Source organism: Colobus angolensis, unplaced genomic scaffold (genome assembly GCF_000951035.1).
Source record: "Colobus angolensis palliatus isolate OR3802 unplaced genomic scaffold, Cang.pa_1.0 Scaffold14, whole genome shotgun sequence".
NCBI lineage: Eukaryota > Metazoa > Chordata > Mammalia > Primates > Cercopithecidae > Colobus > Colobus angolensis.
Genome location: NW_012114488.1, coordinates 23,247,724 through 23,267,072, shown reverse-complemented (window position 1 = coordinate 23,267,072; position 19,349 = coordinate 23,247,724). Strand labels below are relative to the sequence as shown.

Sequence of the window (19,349 nt, the reverse complement as noted above, 5' to 3'; positions counted from 1 at the left end):
TGTAATAACAGCTACTTAGAAGGCAGAGAGAATGAGAGTGGACAGTAGGAGGTTGTGGAAGTTTTTGTTTGATGGCTTTTTTTTTTTTTTCTGTAAAATAGGAGCCCAGGTGAGTTGCTGAAAGTAGGTGAGAGTAAGAGCATGAGGCTAGTAGAAGAGGTTTGAAATAGTTATGGTAGAGTGGGAGAGCCAGTTGGCCAGAGAAACAGGACTGCGAGGCATTGTTGAGGACCGGCTTGGGGTTAGTTATCATAAAGTATGGTGCAACCGGGCTGTACTGTTGTGTGACTTTCTTTAGCAATGCATGTCGGTTTAGGTACAGGCACAGTATTGAGAGTAATAACTAGGTTCATTCAATGTTATAGCAAAGGAGTTTGTTATAGACAAGTGTGTTATTGAAGTGAAAAGTGGTAATGGGGCTTATGAAAAGCAGATAAATTGAAGACTAAGGAAGGAGAATTGACAGGATTTGATAATTATGTAGATGCAGAAGATAAGAGAAAGGGTTAAGGATAACGCCAGATTTCTGTTTGAGAAGTGTATTGATCAGGATCTGTAGTGGGTTGAATCGTATCCCTCCACAATTCATATCCACCCAAAACCTCAGAACGTGACCTTATTTAGAAAGAGGGTCTTTGCAGGTGTAATTATGTAAAGATGGAGATAAAATTGTAGTGGATTAGAGGGAGCCCTAAATCCAATGGAAGTGTGCTGATAGGAGACAGAAAAGGCCACACACAGAAACAGAGAAGAAGGCTATGTGATGATAGAAGCAGAGATTGGAGTGATGTATCTACAAGCCAAGGGATGCCAGTGATTGCCAACAGCACCAAAAGCTAGGAGAGAGGCACAGGATCTCCAGAAAGAGCCAGCCCTGTCAATACCTTCTTTCAAACTTGTGGCATCCTGAAATGTGAAAGAAGAAATTTTTGTTGTTTTAAGCCACCACGTTTGTGGTAATTTTTTTTTTTTTTTGGACAGAGTCTCACTCTATTGCCTAGGCTGGAGTGCAGTGGCACAATCTTGACTCACTGCAACCTCTGCCTCCTGGGTTCATGCAATCTTCCTGCCTCAGCCTCCCAAGTAGCTGGGATTACAGGCACCAGCCACCATGCCCGGCTAATTTTTATATTTTTAATAGAGACAGGGTTTCACCATGTTGGCCAGGCTTGTCTCGAACTCCTGACTTCAAGTGATCCTCCCACCTTGACCTCCCAAAGTGCTAGGATTACAGGCGTGAGCCACCGTGCCCAGTCTTTTGCTAATTTTTTATAACAGCCCTAGGAAGTTAATACATTACTATTTACTGAGGTAAGGAATACAGGAAAAGGAGGAGCAGGTCTGGGAAAGATAAGGAGATAAGATTAGGATATTCTGCATAATTAAGGTCCTTATGCTTTTTGCATATTCCTAACATAGTCTCCTAATTATTATTCCCTCCAAACCATCCTTTTGTTGCCTGATCATTCTAGAGTGATTCATATTAGTAGTTTGTATTTAAAAAGATGAATCTGATTCTGTCATTCTTCTTTCTGTATCTCTCTAAAATTCAATTTCTTTGGCCCAGTGATCAGTGTGCCTGTCTGTCTCTCCTTATCTCTTATCACCCCTTCTAAACTGCTTTTGCCTCAATAAAACTGGTCTATTTGCAGTTCTCTAAATAGGTCTTGCTCTTTTATGGCACCTGTACTTTCACATAGGCTTTAGTGTATAATGTATTCTCTGTTCCCTTTGTCTACAGTATCAAACACCCACTCATCTTTCCAGACTCCACTTACATCACCATCTCAGTGAGGGCTTTCCTTACTCTACTCCTCTCTGCTCTTTATAGGCAGAGGCTGCACTAAGCCCTTGAACTTACTTGTACTGTTAGATTTGTTACATTGTACTATAATTAGCAGTTACCACATCTTTCTACCTCTAGAATATAAGCTGTTTGAAGGTCAGAACCATGTTTTAGGGGAAATAATTTGAACCATCAAATGCTTTGTGAAGCTGATTTAGAAGGTAGCATTATCTTTTTGTGAACCTATTTTGGTTTCTAGGAGCTTTTTGTTTGTTTTTTGTATTTTTTGCTTCTGTGCTCCCAAAACACATTGCTGAGTAATTCCTTTGGTATAGATATCAGATTGGTTTATACATGGATTACAGAATTGGTATTTGGCCCCTTTTTAAAAGTAGAAATTTGAGGCCGGGTGCCGTGACTCCTGCCTGTAATCCCAGCACTTTGGGAGACTGAGGTGGGCAGATCACCTGAGGTCGAGAGTTTGAGATCAGCCTGGCTAACGTGGTGAAACCCCATCTCTACTAAATATACAAAATTTGCTGGGTGTGGTGACGCATGCCTGTAATCCCAGCTACTCGAGAGGCTGAGGCAGGAGAATCGCTTGGACCTGGGAGGTGGAGTTTGCAGTGAGTTGGGATCGCGCCACTGCTCTCCATCCTGGGCAACGGAGTAAGACTCCGTCTTAATTAAAAAAAAAAAAAAAAAGGGAAATTTGGAACTTAAATACCAGCCATTTTGATCTAGTTACTCCCTATCTCACCTGTCAGATGCTTTCATATCTCACCTTTCCCTTTCCACTCCCTGTATTAGCAGATCTCCATTCAAAGCTCAGGGAACTTCTTTCTAACTGCCTCCCCTTACCTCTTTTTGAATTGGTACATCACACATGTCTTTCAAATAGTGCTTACCACACTTTGCATCACAATTGGAAATGTAATCTTTTTATCTTTTTTTTTTTGTTTTTGAAACAGGGTCTCACTCTGTTGCCCAGGCTGGAGTGTAGTGACACAATCATGGCTTACTGCAGCCTTGACCTCCCTGGCTCAAGTGATCCTCTGACCTCAGCCTCCTGAGTAGCTGGGAGAACAGCCATATACCACCATGCCCAGCTAATTCTTCGTAATTTTTGTAGAGACAGGGTCTCACTATGTTGGCCAGGCTGGTCTCGATCTCCTAAGCTCAAGCAATCCACCAGCCTTGGGCTCCCAAAGTACTGGGATTGTAGGTGTGAGCCACCATGCCCAGCCTGGAAATATATTCTTAGTTTTTCCTAATAGGGAACTTCTAGAATCCATGTCTTATTCATCTTTTTGTCCCCAGATTGTGGTATACAGTGAGTACTCAATGTTTATTTGAATGAATGAATTTTTTGAAACACATCTGGTGTTCTGCTATAAATCTTCAAAGATCACCCACAATCCTTCTGTAATATAAGCTTCATAAGAGCTAGGATGGTATCTGTCTTGTTGACTCTATATTCATGTGTACAGTGCCTGCCCCATTGCTTAAAGACTGATCTGCAGGTTCATTTATTCCCCTGGCGTGTAATTCACAAGCATGTAATTTGTGAGTTAATATTTCATGGTATCTTATTTTGGGAAAAAATTGAAACTGATTGAAAATAACTTTAAACATTAAATAGGAATATTGAGTATTGATTTAGTACTTGTGATATTCCTAAAATATTGGGTAGGTTGATTCTCCTCCCCACCCCATCTCCAGTTTGATCATAGAAGAAGTGAGGGCTTTGAAATGAAAATGGAAACATTTTTGATTGATTGGATCTTCATTTGAGGTTTACAGCAAATTACTTGTCAGATTTATCAACTGGTTTCCATTTCACATCCCCAACTCAGTTCATTCATGTTGTCTCTCATATTACACATAACTGCCTTTTAAAAAAAAATTAGGGCCGGGTGCAGTGGCTCACACCTGTAATCCCAGCACTTTGGGAGGCCAAGGAGGGCGTTATCACCTGAGGTCAAGAGTTCGAGACCAGCCTGACCAACATGGTGGAACCCCGTCTCTACTAAAATTAGAACATTTGCCAGGCATGGTGGTACATGCCTGTAATCCCAGCTCCTGGGGAGGCCGAGGCAGGAGAATCGCTTGAACCCAGGAGGTGGAGGTTGCAGTGAGCCGAGATCACACCATTGCACTCCAGCCTGGGTAACAAGAGCGAAACTCCATCTCAAAACAATAAATAAAAATAAATAAATAAATTAAAAAAACATAAATTCATCAATTGCTTTTTGAATAAAATTCAAACTCTTAATTTTGGCAGACAGGCTCTGCATGATCTGACCTTCGGGTATCCCTCCTATGATAGACTGTTTTTTTTTTTTCAGATGGAGTCTCACTCTGTCTCCCAGGCTGGAGTGCAGTGGTGCAATCTCGGCTCACTGCAAGCTCTGCCTCCCGGGTTCACGCCATTCTTCTGCCTCAGTCTCCCGAGTAGCTGGGACTACAGGCGCCCGCCACCATACCCGGCTAATTTTTTGTATTTTTAGTAGAGACGAGGTTTCGCCATGTTAGCCATGATAGTCTTGATCTTCTGACTTTGTGATCCGCCCACGTCGGCCTCCCAAAGTGCTGAGATTACAGGTGTGAGCCACCGCGCCCGGCCCCTATGATGTATCTTACCATTCTTTCCTCTTACTCTATATCAAGCTTGTCCAACCCACAGCCTGTGGGCTGCATGTGGCCCAGGACAGCTTTGAATGCAGCCCAACACAAATTCGTAACTTTCTTAAAACATTATGAGCTTTTTTTTTGCATGATTTGTTTTTTTCTTTTTAATTTTAGCTCACAGCTATCATTAGTGTTAATGTATTTTGTGTGTGGCCCAAGACAATTCGCCCAGTGTGGCCCAGGGAAGCCAAAGATTGCCTACCCCTACTCTATATGGTGTAGCCACATGAGCCTTTTTTCAGAAGGTCTAAGTCAAGGTTCTCAAACTTTTTGGTTCCTGGACCCCTTTGCATTCTTACAAATTTTAAGAATCCCAAAGAGCTCTTTTTTTAAAAAATGTGGGTTATATGTATAAATATATAAATACACAAAATATAAAAAAAGTATAAATGTAGAATTTACTGTATTGGACATTAAACTGAGAAAACTTTATTACATCATTTAAAAATAACTAGAATAAACTCATTACATGTTAATATAAATGATTTTAAATTAAAATGTAATTATATTTTCTGAAACCAAAAAATGTTTTAGAAGAATAGCATTGTTTTATATTTTTTCATACCTTTAAATTCCTGTCTTAATAGAGGATAACTCACGCCTGTAATCCAGCACTTTGGGAGGCTGAGGCAGACAGATCACTTGAGGTCAGGAATTCAAAATCAGTCTGGCCAACACGGTGAAACCCCATCTCTCCTAAAAATACAAAAATTAGCTGGGCGTGGTGGCGGGCACTGGTAATCCCAGCTACTTAGGAGGCTGAGGCAGGAGAATCGCTTGAATCCAGGAAGTGGAGGTTGCAGTGAGCCAAGATCATGCCACTGCACTGCAGCCTGGCCTGGGTAACAGAGCAAGACAATGTCTCAAAAAAAAAAGTTTGCTGAAGCCTCCCCAGCCATGCTTCCTGTACAGCTTGTGGAACCATGAGCCATTTAAACCTCTTTTGTTTAAAATAATAGTATTTATAAATTACCCAGTCCCAGGTATTTCTTTATAGCAGTGCAGACTAATACAGAGACCAAGGTGGGAACATCGCTTTAGACTAGGAGTTCAAGACTAGCCTGAGCAACATAGCGAGACCTATCTTCACAAAAAAATTTAAAAATGACTATGTACTCTTATAGTCCTAGCTACCCAGGAGGCTGAGGTGGGAGGATTATTTCTACTCAGGAGTTCTAAGGCCCCAGTGAGCTGTGATCATGCCATTGCAGCCCAGCGTAAACAACACAGTGAGACCTTGTCTCGAAAAAAAAACTAAAACAAAACATCAACAGCAACAAAAACTGCAAGTGCATAGCAGTAAAGACTACAATGACTACTGATGGAGTTTGGTGCCACTGCATTGACTTGTACTAAAATCCCAACATTTTACTCATCATTACTTTTGTACTTTCAGTATGTCAACATAGTGAAAAAGACAAATAATGTTTTATTGTAATGAAAATAGTTTTGACCTTTCAGATGCCCTGAAAATGTCCCATAGACTTTGGGACCTGCTGCTTTAGTAATAACCAAAACTCTTCCCGGAAGAATAGTCATACACTCCCACTCTACTAATTCTTTTAGTTTCTTTCATACAGCTCATTACAATTTGTAGTTTTATATATATATATATATTGTTTGGGGAGGGTTGGTTATTTTAAGAAATGGGGGTTTTGCTGTGTTGCCCAGACTGGCCTCAAGCTCTGGGTTCAAGTGATCCTCCTGCCTTAGCTTCTCTAGTAGTTATGTACACCTGGTTTACTGGCTTTTTAATGACCATGGTGAAGTTACCTAACCTCTCCGTACTTCAGTTGTCATATCTGGATAAAAAGTGCATCTCTCAGAGTATGTTATGAGGATTATATATGCTTGTCTAGACCGTAGAATGGTATCTTTTGCGGGAGAACTAATGGCAGATGAAATTAGTGGTCATTATGGTTGGATAGAAAATAGAGAGTAAACAGATACAGCTTTCTCACAGAACTTTCATAGACCAGATGACTGGTTCAAGAGCTGACTTTAAGTAAGGAGGAGTATTATTTCCTGTCTTGAAGGATGGCAGAGATTTTCAATTTGACCTTTGAGTATATTTTCTGTTTGGTCATAGTCTTGTGTTTTAGAATAAGACTCATTAGATTTCTGTGATTTTGACCACCTCAGGCACATGGAAGAGAGAAAAAATAGAGGGAGATTTTTTTATAATAAAATGAATGAGTTAAATTAAATGATATTTTGAAGGTGTACAAGAAAAGGAATGAATCAAAATGGCTTTCATTAGTTACATTTTCTTCTTGACTTTTATCACAAGAGAAAAGTCTTATGAAGAATGGTTCTGCCTCTGTTGTCTGTCAGGTAGCTTAGGATCTTTTATATAAGAATCTCTGTTCCTAGCACGTTGGGAGACTGAGGCGTGCAGATAACGAGGTCAGGAGATCGAGACCATCCTGGCTAACACAGTGAACCCAGCCTCTACTAAAAATACAAAAAATTAGCTGGACGTGGTGGCGGGCGCCTGTAGTCCCAGCTAACTCCAGAGGCTGAGGCAGGAGAATGGCGTGAACCTGGGAGGCGGAGCTTGTAGTGAGCCGAGATCACACCACTGTACTTCAGCCTGGGCGACAGAATGAGATTCTATCTCAAAAAAAAAAAGTCTCTGTGATGTATTCTTTTAAAAGTTTAGTTTCAGGAAAAAAGACAATTTTGCCAGATAAAATGGAATTGCTTGCTTCCTTTAATGAGAAAAGGGGATTTATATAATCTGTAAAGATTCTCTTATTAATTGGAAGCTCAGTTTACTATATTAAATTTAATATAGTACTCAATAACTAATACGTTAGTATTTTTTATAGTGTTATCCTGCCATCTCTATATGATTTTTATTTTTTACATTTTTGTTTTTTTTTTTGACTATGTGAGAAAAGTAGATGGATGTCTAGGATAAATTTGGGATATTGGCACTAAATGGTATAATTGCTAGAGATTTAAATTCCAATCTGTACTTTCATCCTAAATTACATTTTAAAACATAAAGAGAATACAGATATTTAAAAGGTGAAGTGATTACTTTTTGTACACATACTTTAAAACAAAAGGTGTAGAAGCAGTTATAGGTAGATGTGACATAATATTTACATCTTTATCAGCAGCTTTTTGTGCTGTAGTTCATTATAGTTAAATTGTCATGTGAAGTCAATTATTTTCTTTGTAATTCCTAAACAGCTTGGGGAATGTGTGCTTTGTTTGCTTGCATATCTGTACCTGGATCTGTTCCTGTTTGCATGCCTGCAGGTATGTCTGTGTATTCATGCCTGTGTATGCTCACAAGTACCAGTGCCTATCTGTGTGCATGTGTAGGAGTATGGGGTGTGTGTATGGGGTTCAGAATCTCCTGTTTAGTTAAAGCTTTGTCTAGTTCTGATATTTGGGGAATGTGCTCTGATTTGGAGCTCATGGACTACATCTTCCCCCTTTTTTTTTTATTATTGCCAGAATTACAATGGATGTCAGGAGGAGGTCTGAGTTTTAATACCATGCAATTTGTAATTTGGGGCATCTCACATAATCTCTTAGGTCTCAGTTTCTTCATGTGTAAAATAAAGATGTTTTAGGTTGTTAACTTGGACCTTCTAAAACTTTATCAAAAGAGCTCTATGGCATGCTAAAAGTAGTGAGTGAGCTGGATCCAGTTTTCCTGCTGTGCAACTTGATGTTCACAAATTTCTTGGCTTAGTTTGCTCCTCCTTCAAAACATGAGGCTTTTGAGGGGTGCTTAAGGTAAAATAATAGGAGTATTTATCCATAAGACAGTTAAAAAAAAAAACCTGCTTATATTTAAAATGAAAAGTGTGCGTTGTTGTATATTCTTAGAAAATAATACAGGTAGAGGATTAAAGTTTAGGCAAGTGGATTAATAGGAAACTCTGAATAAAAAAATTACTTTGATTTTGGTGTCCAACCTCCAGGGAGTGAAGAAGGCTTAGAGTTAAGTTGATCACCAGTAGCCAGTGTTTCAACCAGTTATGCCTCTTGTGTTAATTTGTTTTTGTGTCACTATAAAGAAATATCAAATGGGGATAATTTATAAAAATTTTAATTGGCTCAGTTTTGCAGGCTATACAGGCAGCATGATGCCAGCATCTTCTGGTGAGGTCCTCAGTGAGCCTACAGTCATAGTGGAAGGCAAAGGGGGAACAGATGGATCACATGCAAGAAAAGAAGCAAGAGTGAGATGGGGGAGGTTGCAGACTTTCCAACAACCAGATCTTGCATGAACTGAGTGAGAATTCAGTTACCACCAAGGGGATGGTGCTAAACCATTCATGAGGAATTTACCCCATGATCCATCCAGTCACTTCTCACCAGGCCCCATCTCTAACATTGGGGATCACATTTCAACATGAGATTTGGAGGGGACAGATATCCAAACCAAATCACCTGTGTAATGAAGCCTCCATAAAAACCTAAAAGGACAGGGTTAGGAGAGCTTCTGGATAGATGAACACATGGAAGTTCATGGAGGGTGGTGCCCCCAGGGAAGGCATGGAGGCTCCGTGTCCCTTACCCCAGTCCTTGTTCTGTGCATCTCTTTATCAGTATCCTTTGTAATATCCTTCAAAATGAAATGGTAAATGTGCTTCCATGAGTTCTGTGAGCTGCTGCAGCAAACTAATTGAACTGAAAAAGGGAAATGTGGGAACCCCAACTTGAAGCCATTCAGTCAGGACTTCTGGAAGCATAGACTTGCAACTAGTGTCTGAAAAGAATGGGGCAGTCTTGTGGGACAGAGCCCTCAATCTGTGGGATCTGGCAGTATCTCCAGGTATATAGTGTCAAAATTGAATTGGAGGACACCCAACTGATGTCTGCTGCAAAATTGATTGCTTGTTTGTTGGTGGGGTGAAATCCCCCACATTTGGTCACAGAAGTTTCTGTGATGATTGTTGTGGACTGAGAGAATAGGAAAAACACTTTGAGGTTGTGGTTGTTTTCCCACTAATCCAAAGAAACCTTTCTGATAAATCTATTCCTGGGAATGAGCTGAAATCATTGGAGTAGCTTTGGTTAAAGGTCTGGTATTGAGCATAGAATATATTTGATAGAACAAAGACTATTGGAGTTAAAGATGATGGAATAATACTGAATGCTATATGCACTGCAATATAGATTTTGTTTTCAATTCTCAAAATGGGAGAAGAGTATTCTGAAAATGTGAAATAAGCTTGATGATCACTCTTAGTTATTAGCTGGGAATCGAAGGGTAACACTTTGTTAAATGTTTGAAAAGAGTGAGGGAAGTGAGATGTTAATTAACTAATTTCATGACTGCTCATAGAAGGGATAATGCCTTAAAGATAATACCTTAAAATACAGTCAAAAGAGGAAATTAGGATATAATATCACAGTAATCATTAGAACAAAGATACAGAGCTTCCAGAAGATTAAAAAAAAAGTACATTTGTAAAGCCACCAAAGAGAGCAATGAAGACTTTACATGTGTGTTATGTTACATACAAACATTACATGGCAAATAGGATGAAAGGTTAAAAATAAGAGATCAGACAAAATTATACTGAGTAAATGCAAATAAAATGAAACTAGGAGTTGCAAACTTGATACCAGATAAGGTAGAACTCGTGCCAAAGAAGCATTTACTGTTGGGGAGAAAACTATTAACATAATGAGCTGCATTAAAATTAAGCACTCTGTTCATTGAAATACACATTTATAAAGTGAAAAGAAGCCACAGGATGGGAGAAGGTATTTGTAACTCATACCCAATAAAGGAGTTCATATTGATGCAGGATATTTTCTTGACCCCTTCACAGTACTCACGACAGGGGTGCCCTGTTTACTCAGCCCGCCCCGCTCAACCCCTGGCAGGAGGGAGCACACAAGCGAACGAGTGTGAGAACTGGTTGGCCGCTTTGGCATTGGCAGGAGCAAACTTGGTTCACTTGGGTCCACTGCACTCCACCCCTCATGGGAGGGAGTGTGTAGGCAAGCAGGTGTAGGAACTGGCCAGCTGCTTTAGCGCTGGCAGGAACAAACTCCATGCAGGCCCTGTGGCAGCATCCAGGTCGGGGTGCCTGTGACCCAAGGCCCCAGAGGGCGTGTTACAAGATTCTCTTAGCTCTGCTGGACAGAACTGTATTATCAGCTCACTGGGCCTTTTGCCTTTTGTGGGGCGGCTGCCCTCCGCCAGTAAGGGCAGAGGGCCAGTGTGATAGCCTTTTTGGGTACCTGCACTTGGTGAGTCCCAAATTCTTGTCTGGTGCCCAAAAAGAATGAGGTAATGTGAATTCATGCTGAGAGCCACTCCCATTCACTCAATAAAATTCTCTGCATTGACCATCCTTCATCCATGAATTGGATCCTTCATCCTTCCTTCCGTTTGAATTCCATGGGACTGGGTCAGTTCTTTCTCTGTATATAACTTGCCACATTTTTTAGTTGGTCCACATATGTGTATTTATCAACCCATAATACACATAATACGTAAGCTTGTCAAGGGCATAAATTATGATCTCTGATTTTTAAAAATATTATCTGCAATTTTTTTTCTTATTGTGCTGGCATAGTTCTGGGCCTTTAGATGCTTAGCAAAATTATGTTGAGTTGCGTAGGAAACAAAGGCATGTCTTGATCTTTAATCTGCTAGCTAGCTGGGAAAACCAAAAACACAAGGGACGCATCCTGTGCACAACTGTAAAACAATATATCAATTGTGCAAAAATGAAAACTTCAAACTGAATTGGCAGGTGGTCCTGATGAGTTGCTCTGCTATGCTAAAGCTGAAGACTTAACAGTTAACTCTGATCTTCAGGCTTACTGTAGTCTCAGAAGTTGATACCTTAGCACCTAAAATAACTTTACTAGATAATGATTGGAATGATTTGGGCTAGTATTCGTTGGATTGAAGACAGAACACAACTCACTTACTGGCATCTTCTGTAATACTGTTAATGTTAGTGATCCACCACAGCACACGTTATCTCTACCACATGGCGAACCACCTCATAGTTTTGTGTTTTCATAAGCTTTGAAGATAAAGGTGAAACAGTAAAAAGGTTTCTTAAAGTGAACAAAGTAAAATGGAAGTAGCATTCTGTGTTATTAGAAGATATAGCATATAGATTTCTCTTGCTACTGAAATATCTTGACTTACACTATTGATTTTCTGTCAGTTTAGATGGATGTCTTGTATCTTAGATGATAGTATTCTAATGTTCGTGTATTTATTTCAAAGGTAGTCTCTCTGTTGTCATTCTTGAATAACAATTATTAGTCGAAATAAAGAAAATTAAGCATCCTTAATTTCTTTTATTGTTTTCTTTATAAGGCACAGTTGGTGGATCTGAAATCTGAACTGACAGAAACCCAAGCAGAGAAAGTTGTTTTGGAGAAAGAAGTACATGATCAGCTTTTACAGCTGCACTCTATTCAGCTTCAGCTTCATGCTAAAACTGGTCAAAGTGTTGACTCTGGTACCATTAAGGCAAAATTGGTAAGTAGTTTAGAGAGTGACATGCATGTATTTTACAGGGTGGAGAGGACAATTTTGAATGAGACTTTTAAATTATCAAATGTATGTGCTCATTGTGGGAAATTTAGAAAATATAAGAAAGATAAAGTTTATGATCATTATGATAATCTACAATCGCATCACCTATAAATAATCAGTGATATCACAATCAACTGATAGAATTTTTCCTATTTAAAATACATGAATAAATATGTTTAAAAGATATTTGTGATTATAACATAGAAGATTTTTTTTTTTGCCCTACTGTATCAGTTGGATTAAATTCAGCTGCATATAACAGAAATCCCAAGTAACATTGAGATTATTCTTGAATAGTGCTTATTTTTCTCTGAAATGAAATCTGAGACCGTCAGTCTAGAGTTGATACGGCAGCTCCACAGATATTAGAGATCCAGATTCCTTCCATCACTGTGCTCTGCCATTTTTAGCTCATGGTTTCCATCCTCAGGATTTCTTCATGTCTGCATTTCAGGCAGGAAGAAGGGTTAATCTAAGGAAAGGGCAAAAAGATGCTTCTCCATTGTGTTAGCCTTCTTTAAATAACTTATTATGAAATCTTTCTCAGTAATTTTTGCCAGCATTTCATTGACCACCTCCAGCTGCATGTCAGTCTTCTATTGGTCGTATGGCCACTTTTACAGTAAAACTGGAGTCTGTTAATAAGGAAGAAGTAAAAAATGGAATTGGGTACCAGCCAGTAGCACATTCTTTTCTTTGACTCTTAATATATTGTAAGCATTTTTCCTGCCACTGTGTACCACATATGTTTTAAGTGTGTAAGAGATATCAGATATTTTGTACCTGTATGGAACACAGCAATAAATAAGACAGCTATTGCTTGGCAGAGGCAGGACATGAAATGATGTTGATGATATGCTGAGAGTAATACATTTATAAGTTTTACTTGTTTTCAGTTAATTTCATTTGGTTAATTAGTTCCTAGTACTGATGTGTTAAAATTCATGAAAATAATTTTAAGTTGAACTCTTAAGTTTTCAAAGTCTGTGAATCTGTGTTAAAAGGGTTTTATTTAACTGAAATAAAAGCTCATAACTGCTTCTTCGAGCTATTTGACATTAACATTCAGAAACAACCTAAAAATTCTGTAGAAAAGAATTTACGTGAAGTTTTAACATTAGAATTTGAAAGAGTATGGTGAAAAGAACACTGTACTAGTTATGCTGACTAATTTTGATAAAACAAAAAATTTTAATCTAATGCTATTACAGTTACTGTTGTTTATAGATTGCAAATATATTTGTTCTAATGAACTTTACCCAAATGATATTCAACATGTGGGGTTTTTCCTTATAATGATTATACCACTAAATAAAATCATTTGTTTGATCTTCTTCTAATTATAAAACTTTTTTCTTATATCTGAAGTCTGGCCCCTCTGTGGAGGAGCTGGTAAGTATATTGTTTCTGTTTTGCTTTAATATGTCACGCTGAAGTGTTCTTAGTGTTTTATTTGCATATTATATGTTGTCACTCATTGTATTTGAAAATAGCATTAATGATGGCAATGTTTTAATGTTCCAGTACCTGAAAAGTTCAGTGGATGGCCCATTGCTCTTTTCTCACTGCATGTTGTTAAACGTTTTTCTTTTGTTAGTGATTTATAGCCATTATTTGCAGAGCCTGTCAATTTTTGACAATTTTTGAGCCTTGTAACTTGCTCACACCTCTACTTCAAAAAGCCATTGGTTTTCCCACTTCAGGGTATTGAAGTTATATCAAGCAGGCCTAGTTTTTAACCCCCTTAAGTTTCTATTTGAAATTACTTCCGGAAAAGAATGTGCATGTTGGTTTCTTCTTCATCTGCTGCATGTGTTACGGCTTTTCAAGAGTCTTGAGAATAATCTTGTGGCCTTTGAAACAATCGAATTTTGAAATGTTTTAACAGAAGTTATTTTCGAAAATAACAATACATTTTTAATATTTTTCACATTACCCCAACCTAATCAGGTTCCAATTTGTCTTATGGCTTTACCTCTTTTGAAGATACAATCTTTGGTATCTAAATGTAAAATGAACATCTTGGGTGTTACCTAGTAACAAACAGGTTAACTAAGAACCAAAACAATTTTTTTTCTGGAAACCTAGAAATGGTTAACTTCAGTTTTCTTAGTCTTATTCTTGCTTACCTCTGTTAATTTGAGGCCTGAGAGTTTGTCAGATTCATTAGGGATTTAAATCATTAAAACCCCAGTCAGTGGTAGCTTAATATGTCTCCCATGTTTCATTAATGTAGTATAAATAACTCATTAAAGTAATTGAAAGTAGGTAATCGTCAATGTAAAGTTTATTTAGCCCATAAGCCAAAGAAATCTTGGTCTTCTAGGAATGCTTTTTTAAAAGTTGCATCAACTTTAAAATGTCATAAGAAAGATTTTTGTTCATATCTCCAAACTGGTTTCTTTTGAAACAGATACTTGCCCTTTTAGGACATAGGTTCTGAAATAAAGATTTTAATAATTCCAAAATTATGTTAAAAGGAGGATTCTAGATTGAATTTTTCAAATCCTTTAAAACCAGTATCTAGAAATTATGTTCTAATCTTTTTTTTCTAGAAATTGAGTCTGCTAATCTTTCATATGTTTGTCATATATATAACAAATATTTGTAATCAAAGAAGTGATAAATATATCTAGCATTTGGTAGTTGTCGTTAGTTTTAGCTTGTGTGTGTGTGTGTGTGTGTGTGTGTGTGTAAATTTTTTTTTTAGGATTATGGTATTTATTGACTAGTATTCAAATATATCTATTTTGATGTTGTTCAAAACAGTAGACCAAGGGAGACACATTAAATTAGTACCAAAATATATTCCATGAATTGCTGAAAATATGCTTAAATTTGTTTCTTAGCTTCTCAATATCCAGAATAAAAAGGGAAATAATTATGTAAAATAATCAGTGCATACAATAGAAACAATACTATTCATCATTTCCTCAAGAGAAACAATTTTTCTGGTGCTAAGGTAGGTTTTTATTTACATCCTCACAAAAAGGACGTGGTGGTATAGGGAATAATGTCTTCCACATATCATGAACAAATGTAACCATGTTTTCATAGGATTTGTGGATTCTGTAAAAGCAGTTCTGCTCAGGATAAATGCAAATTTTCAGTGTTTAGGTGGTTTTTTTGATCTACAAATAACACTTAAAATGTCTGTTGGAGCCCTTAACTCTCAAAAGGGTTTTATTTGGCCATATAGTTTTGTGTGTGTGTTTGATTTTGAATTTGCCTGCCTTTGGGCAGAATTTTTTGTACCTTCCATTTTGCACTCTATTTTGTCTTGTACCTGCCTGTTTCTGCACTTGGATCCTGAAGGCATGTACATTTGCAACCCTTGATCTGTAGGAAAGATTATACTTTATGCTTTTAAGGTAAATTGAACATTATTTCTCATATATGAACTTGTGATAAAAATTTGATGGTGAAGATCTTGCGGTTAAAGTCTCTGGCTAACGCCTTTATGTTCACATATATGGACTATCTACCAAGAGGAACATAGGAGGCAAGTGAGGCCAGTGTTTTCCTCAGAAAAAAGTTCTGCATTCACTCTTAACATACAGACAAATAGATGAACCGGATTACAAAGTTCAGTGGTAATCCACTCCATAGATGTGCTTAATCTATAGAAACTTTGTAATGTGTAGATGTTTTAATGCAGTTGTTACCAGCAGTTTTTCATGACTATAAAATGTCTGTTAAAAAACTGGTATATCCTCTAGTTTATTCGTTATAAGTTTCTTGTGGTCCTCTAAGATAAATTAGCTATAAAATGTATCTGTGTAACTGAATGATTCTGACTTTAAGACAGACATGCATAACTTTGCATGCGAGTTCTGACAAGTCTACTTTATAGACTTGTTGCATTAAAGTTAATTAAATGTTTGGGAACAACCATCAGAATGATTATTTTTATATTAGTCTAGTTTTCTAAGTCAGTTTTAGAAGTAGATAGCAGATTTAACTACCCATTGAAGTCACTTTTACTAATTATGTGATAACATGAGCTTAGAGTAGACTACTTTTCTTACTATCCTCCACATCAGGGTAACCCATGGCATGCAATTATTTTATCTAGAAGTAGTTCCAAGATGTTACGGTACTAGTTCAAAAGAACTAGATCCAGATCTTTGTGTTCTGTTTTATAGAGATGATACATTGTTGAACTGTAGGCTTTTGTGCATTTTCAAGAACATGGTCTAGTGCTAAAGAGTTTTTATTTTCATTAAATTATATACTTTTAAAAATTACATAGGAAAGAGAGCTTGAGGCAAACAAAAAAGAAAAAATGAAAGAAGCGCAACTTGAAGCTGAAGTGAAATTGTTGAGAAAAGAAAATGAAGCCCTTCGTAGACATATAGCTGTTCTCCAGGCTGAAGTATATGGGGCGAGACTAGCTGCCAAGTACTTGGATAAGGAACTGGCAGGAAGGTGTGTAAAAAATGGGTATTATTGTACTCTTAAGTGACAAATTGGATATTTAATGAGGTTGACTCTTTCTTTTTCTTTTTTTATTTTTTTGAGATGGAGTCTTGCTCTGTTGCCCAGACTGGAGTGCAGTGGCATGATCTCGGCTCACTGCAACCTCTGCCTCCTAGGTTCAAGTGATTCTCCTGCCTCAGCCTCCCGAGCAGCTGGAATTACAGGTGCCTGCCACCACAGCCAGCTAATTTTTGTATTTTTAGTAGAGATGGGGTTTTACCATGTTGGCCAGGCTAGTCTCAAACTCCTGACCTCATGATCCATCTGTCTTGGCCTCCCAAAGTGCTGGGATTATAGGCGTGAGCCACTGCACCTGGCTGACTCTTTTTTCTTACGGTAAATGCAGCATTAATCTTTTCCCTTGGAATTATTTTACAGTTGGTTTTAACTTACTGTTGTTAAATTAATACTGACAGCGTTATGTATTGCAGATCTATTTATCCATACTAAATATGTTTAGTTTACACACACAAACACTGGTAGTATCTTACTGTGAAATGCTAACAGCTCTATAGAGCAGCACTTTCCAACTATTTTGTGCCTTGAGACCAGTACAACCGATATTCACGTGCATGGCAGAACTTCCATAAGGAATTCTTTTTATGATCACTGAAACCCAATCTTTCTTGCCCTTCAAAAAGACATGTTGGTATTTAGTTAATGACAGTGATTTTATCATAATCATACACAGAATTCTACTTGTATTTATTAAGTAAATTATTAACTCTGGTGACTTACTAGTACTGAATCATTTTGTGCATATTCTTTTAATGTCACATTAAATACATGGAACAAAAAAAGATCTATATCATCTTGAAGTACAAATTTTCTAGTAACTTTTTTTTTTTTAATTTTGTGAGATGGGGCCTCACTCGGTCACTCAGGTTAGAGAGCAGTGGTGCAACATTGGCTCACTACAACGTCTACCTTTCAGGCTCAAGTGATCCTCCCACCTCAGCCTCCCAAGTAGCTGGGACCACAGGCATGCCACCAGGCCTGGTTAATTGTTTTTAAGGTTTTGCCATGTTGCCCCGGCTGGTTCTAGTAACTTTTAACCACATTTAAAATAATCATTTTGTGAAAAGAAACTCTAATTAGAAGAAATATTTTGTACAGTTAATCTCACCTAAAAGCTAACATTTAATGGTATCTGAGTTCAGTGACTTTGCATGCAAGACATAAAACAGATTGACATTAATCTCATCAATTGTTTTTTAGATTTATTTGAATTCAGTATATGACTAAAAGAGTTCACATTAATTCCTTTAAAAAAATTTTTTTTACTGGTTTTTCCCTTCAAGATACCTGTTCTTTCCAAGTGTTCATATTTTTTTATACCTGAGAGACATCAAGAAGTTCCTGAGTATTAGTTTTACCACTAATTTGAGATTCATGCAAAAGCTACTTTTGTTCAGTAATTTTTCTGAATTCTCACTATAGTGAACATAATGAAAAATCAACTCAATGTACTCTTTTCCCAATATGAAGGGTCCAACAAATACAATTGCTAGGACGAGATATGAAGGGACCTGCTCATGATAAGCTTTGGAACCAGTTAGAAGCTGAAATACATTTGCATCGTCACAAAACTGTGATCAGAGCCTGCAGAGGACGTAATGACTTGAAACGACCAATGCAAGCACCACCAGGCCATGTATGTTTGCTTTGCTGCTGCTTCCCACTCAGCCTCTTTTTTCTTTCTTTAATCACAATTGCTTTCTATTCTTTCCTTTATTCTAGTATTGTTTGAAACCTTTATTTAAAAAATAAAAATGGGATTCAACTTACTCAAAGTAGATAAAGTTTCAACACCCATAGAAATTTTAGTAGTTCTTCACAGACTTACTAATGCTCTGAGAGTGATATTTTTGCAGACAGTGAGCCATTGTTAGCAAATGCATATTGCTAGTATGTTGGATCATATTTCCAGTTTTTCCTGGATCATGATTGGGCATGCTTAAATTTGTTTTAATCTTAGCTTAGAGTGTGTGGTCATTTTGATAATTCAGCAAATATTTTGGGGTAGTTTTTTAAGGGAATTTTTCGTAACTGAATCCAAATGTAGATGCTGAACTAACATTTACACCTGTTTGGTCTTGGATTAAGATGGAATTTGAGATCTGTAGCCAGTTGTCTGCTTCTATAGCCACCGTTGTATAAAAGCTTCTATCTGGATAAATCTTTATTGAATTTTATTATAACAGCTGCTTGATAATATAGACCTTAATATATGAAAGCATGTCTCCCAAGGGTTCACATATCTTAGTACCAGATAATGTATGGCGTTAAATAGTAAAATAGTTTGTTGCCTCTGCAAAGATTTTTATAAGAAGAATCGATATGCACATAGAGTTGGTGGAAGAGAAGTGGGGATAACGATAAGCACTTATGCCATTGTTTTCTCTAGGACACTGGTGGTCTCCATTAACTTCTAGGTCCAGTAGATTTGGCAAATGGAGTAACACGGTTAGGAGGAAGGCAAAGTAGTTTGTATCAGATGTGTCTGAGTGATAAAAGCATGCTTGTGAAATTAGCTAAATATGAGGTTGGGGTTTTAGGTAGTGGCTGGATTATAGAAATTATTTTATACTAAATAGAGGAATTTTAACTTTAACCTGATAATCATGGAAGTTTTAAATAAAATGGCAGACTTCATAAACTTTACATTTTTTAATAGTTATTTTGGTATAGTGAAGAGGACCAAGTTGGAGTCAAGGACATAGGAAGATACTATGGTCATCCAAGGAGAAAGTGATGAGGACAGAAGTGGCATTTGAGAAGAAGGACACATTCGATAGGATTATAATCAGAAGGGCTTGATTGGTGACTAACTGCTTTTGGTTAAATAGT

The 19,349-nt window shown here is 37.5% G+C and overlaps 1 protein-coding gene across 4 annotated transcripts in view; it reads left to right on the top strand.

Annotated features, from left to right (window-relative positions):
* Positions 1-19,349, top strand: part of GOPC (golgi-associated PDZ and coiled-coil motif containing) — a 41,078-nt gene that overhangs the window by 9,617 nt on the left and 12,112 nt on the right. For 2 of the 4 annotated variants that reach the window (XM_011935076.1, XM_011935074.1), the window contains exons 2-5: positions 11,799-11,963; positions 13,389-13,412; positions 16,273-16,448; positions 17,988-18,153. In XM_011935076.1, the coding sequence (XP_011790466.1) occupies positions 11,799-11,963; positions 13,389-13,412; positions 16,273-16,448; positions 17,988-18,153 (531 nt within the window). The remainder of the gene's footprint in view (positions 1-11,798; positions 11,964-13,388; positions 13,413-16,272; positions 16,449-17,987; positions 18,154-19,349) is intronic. The other 2 variants (XM_011935077.1, XM_011935075.1) reach the window with 1 other exon arrangement.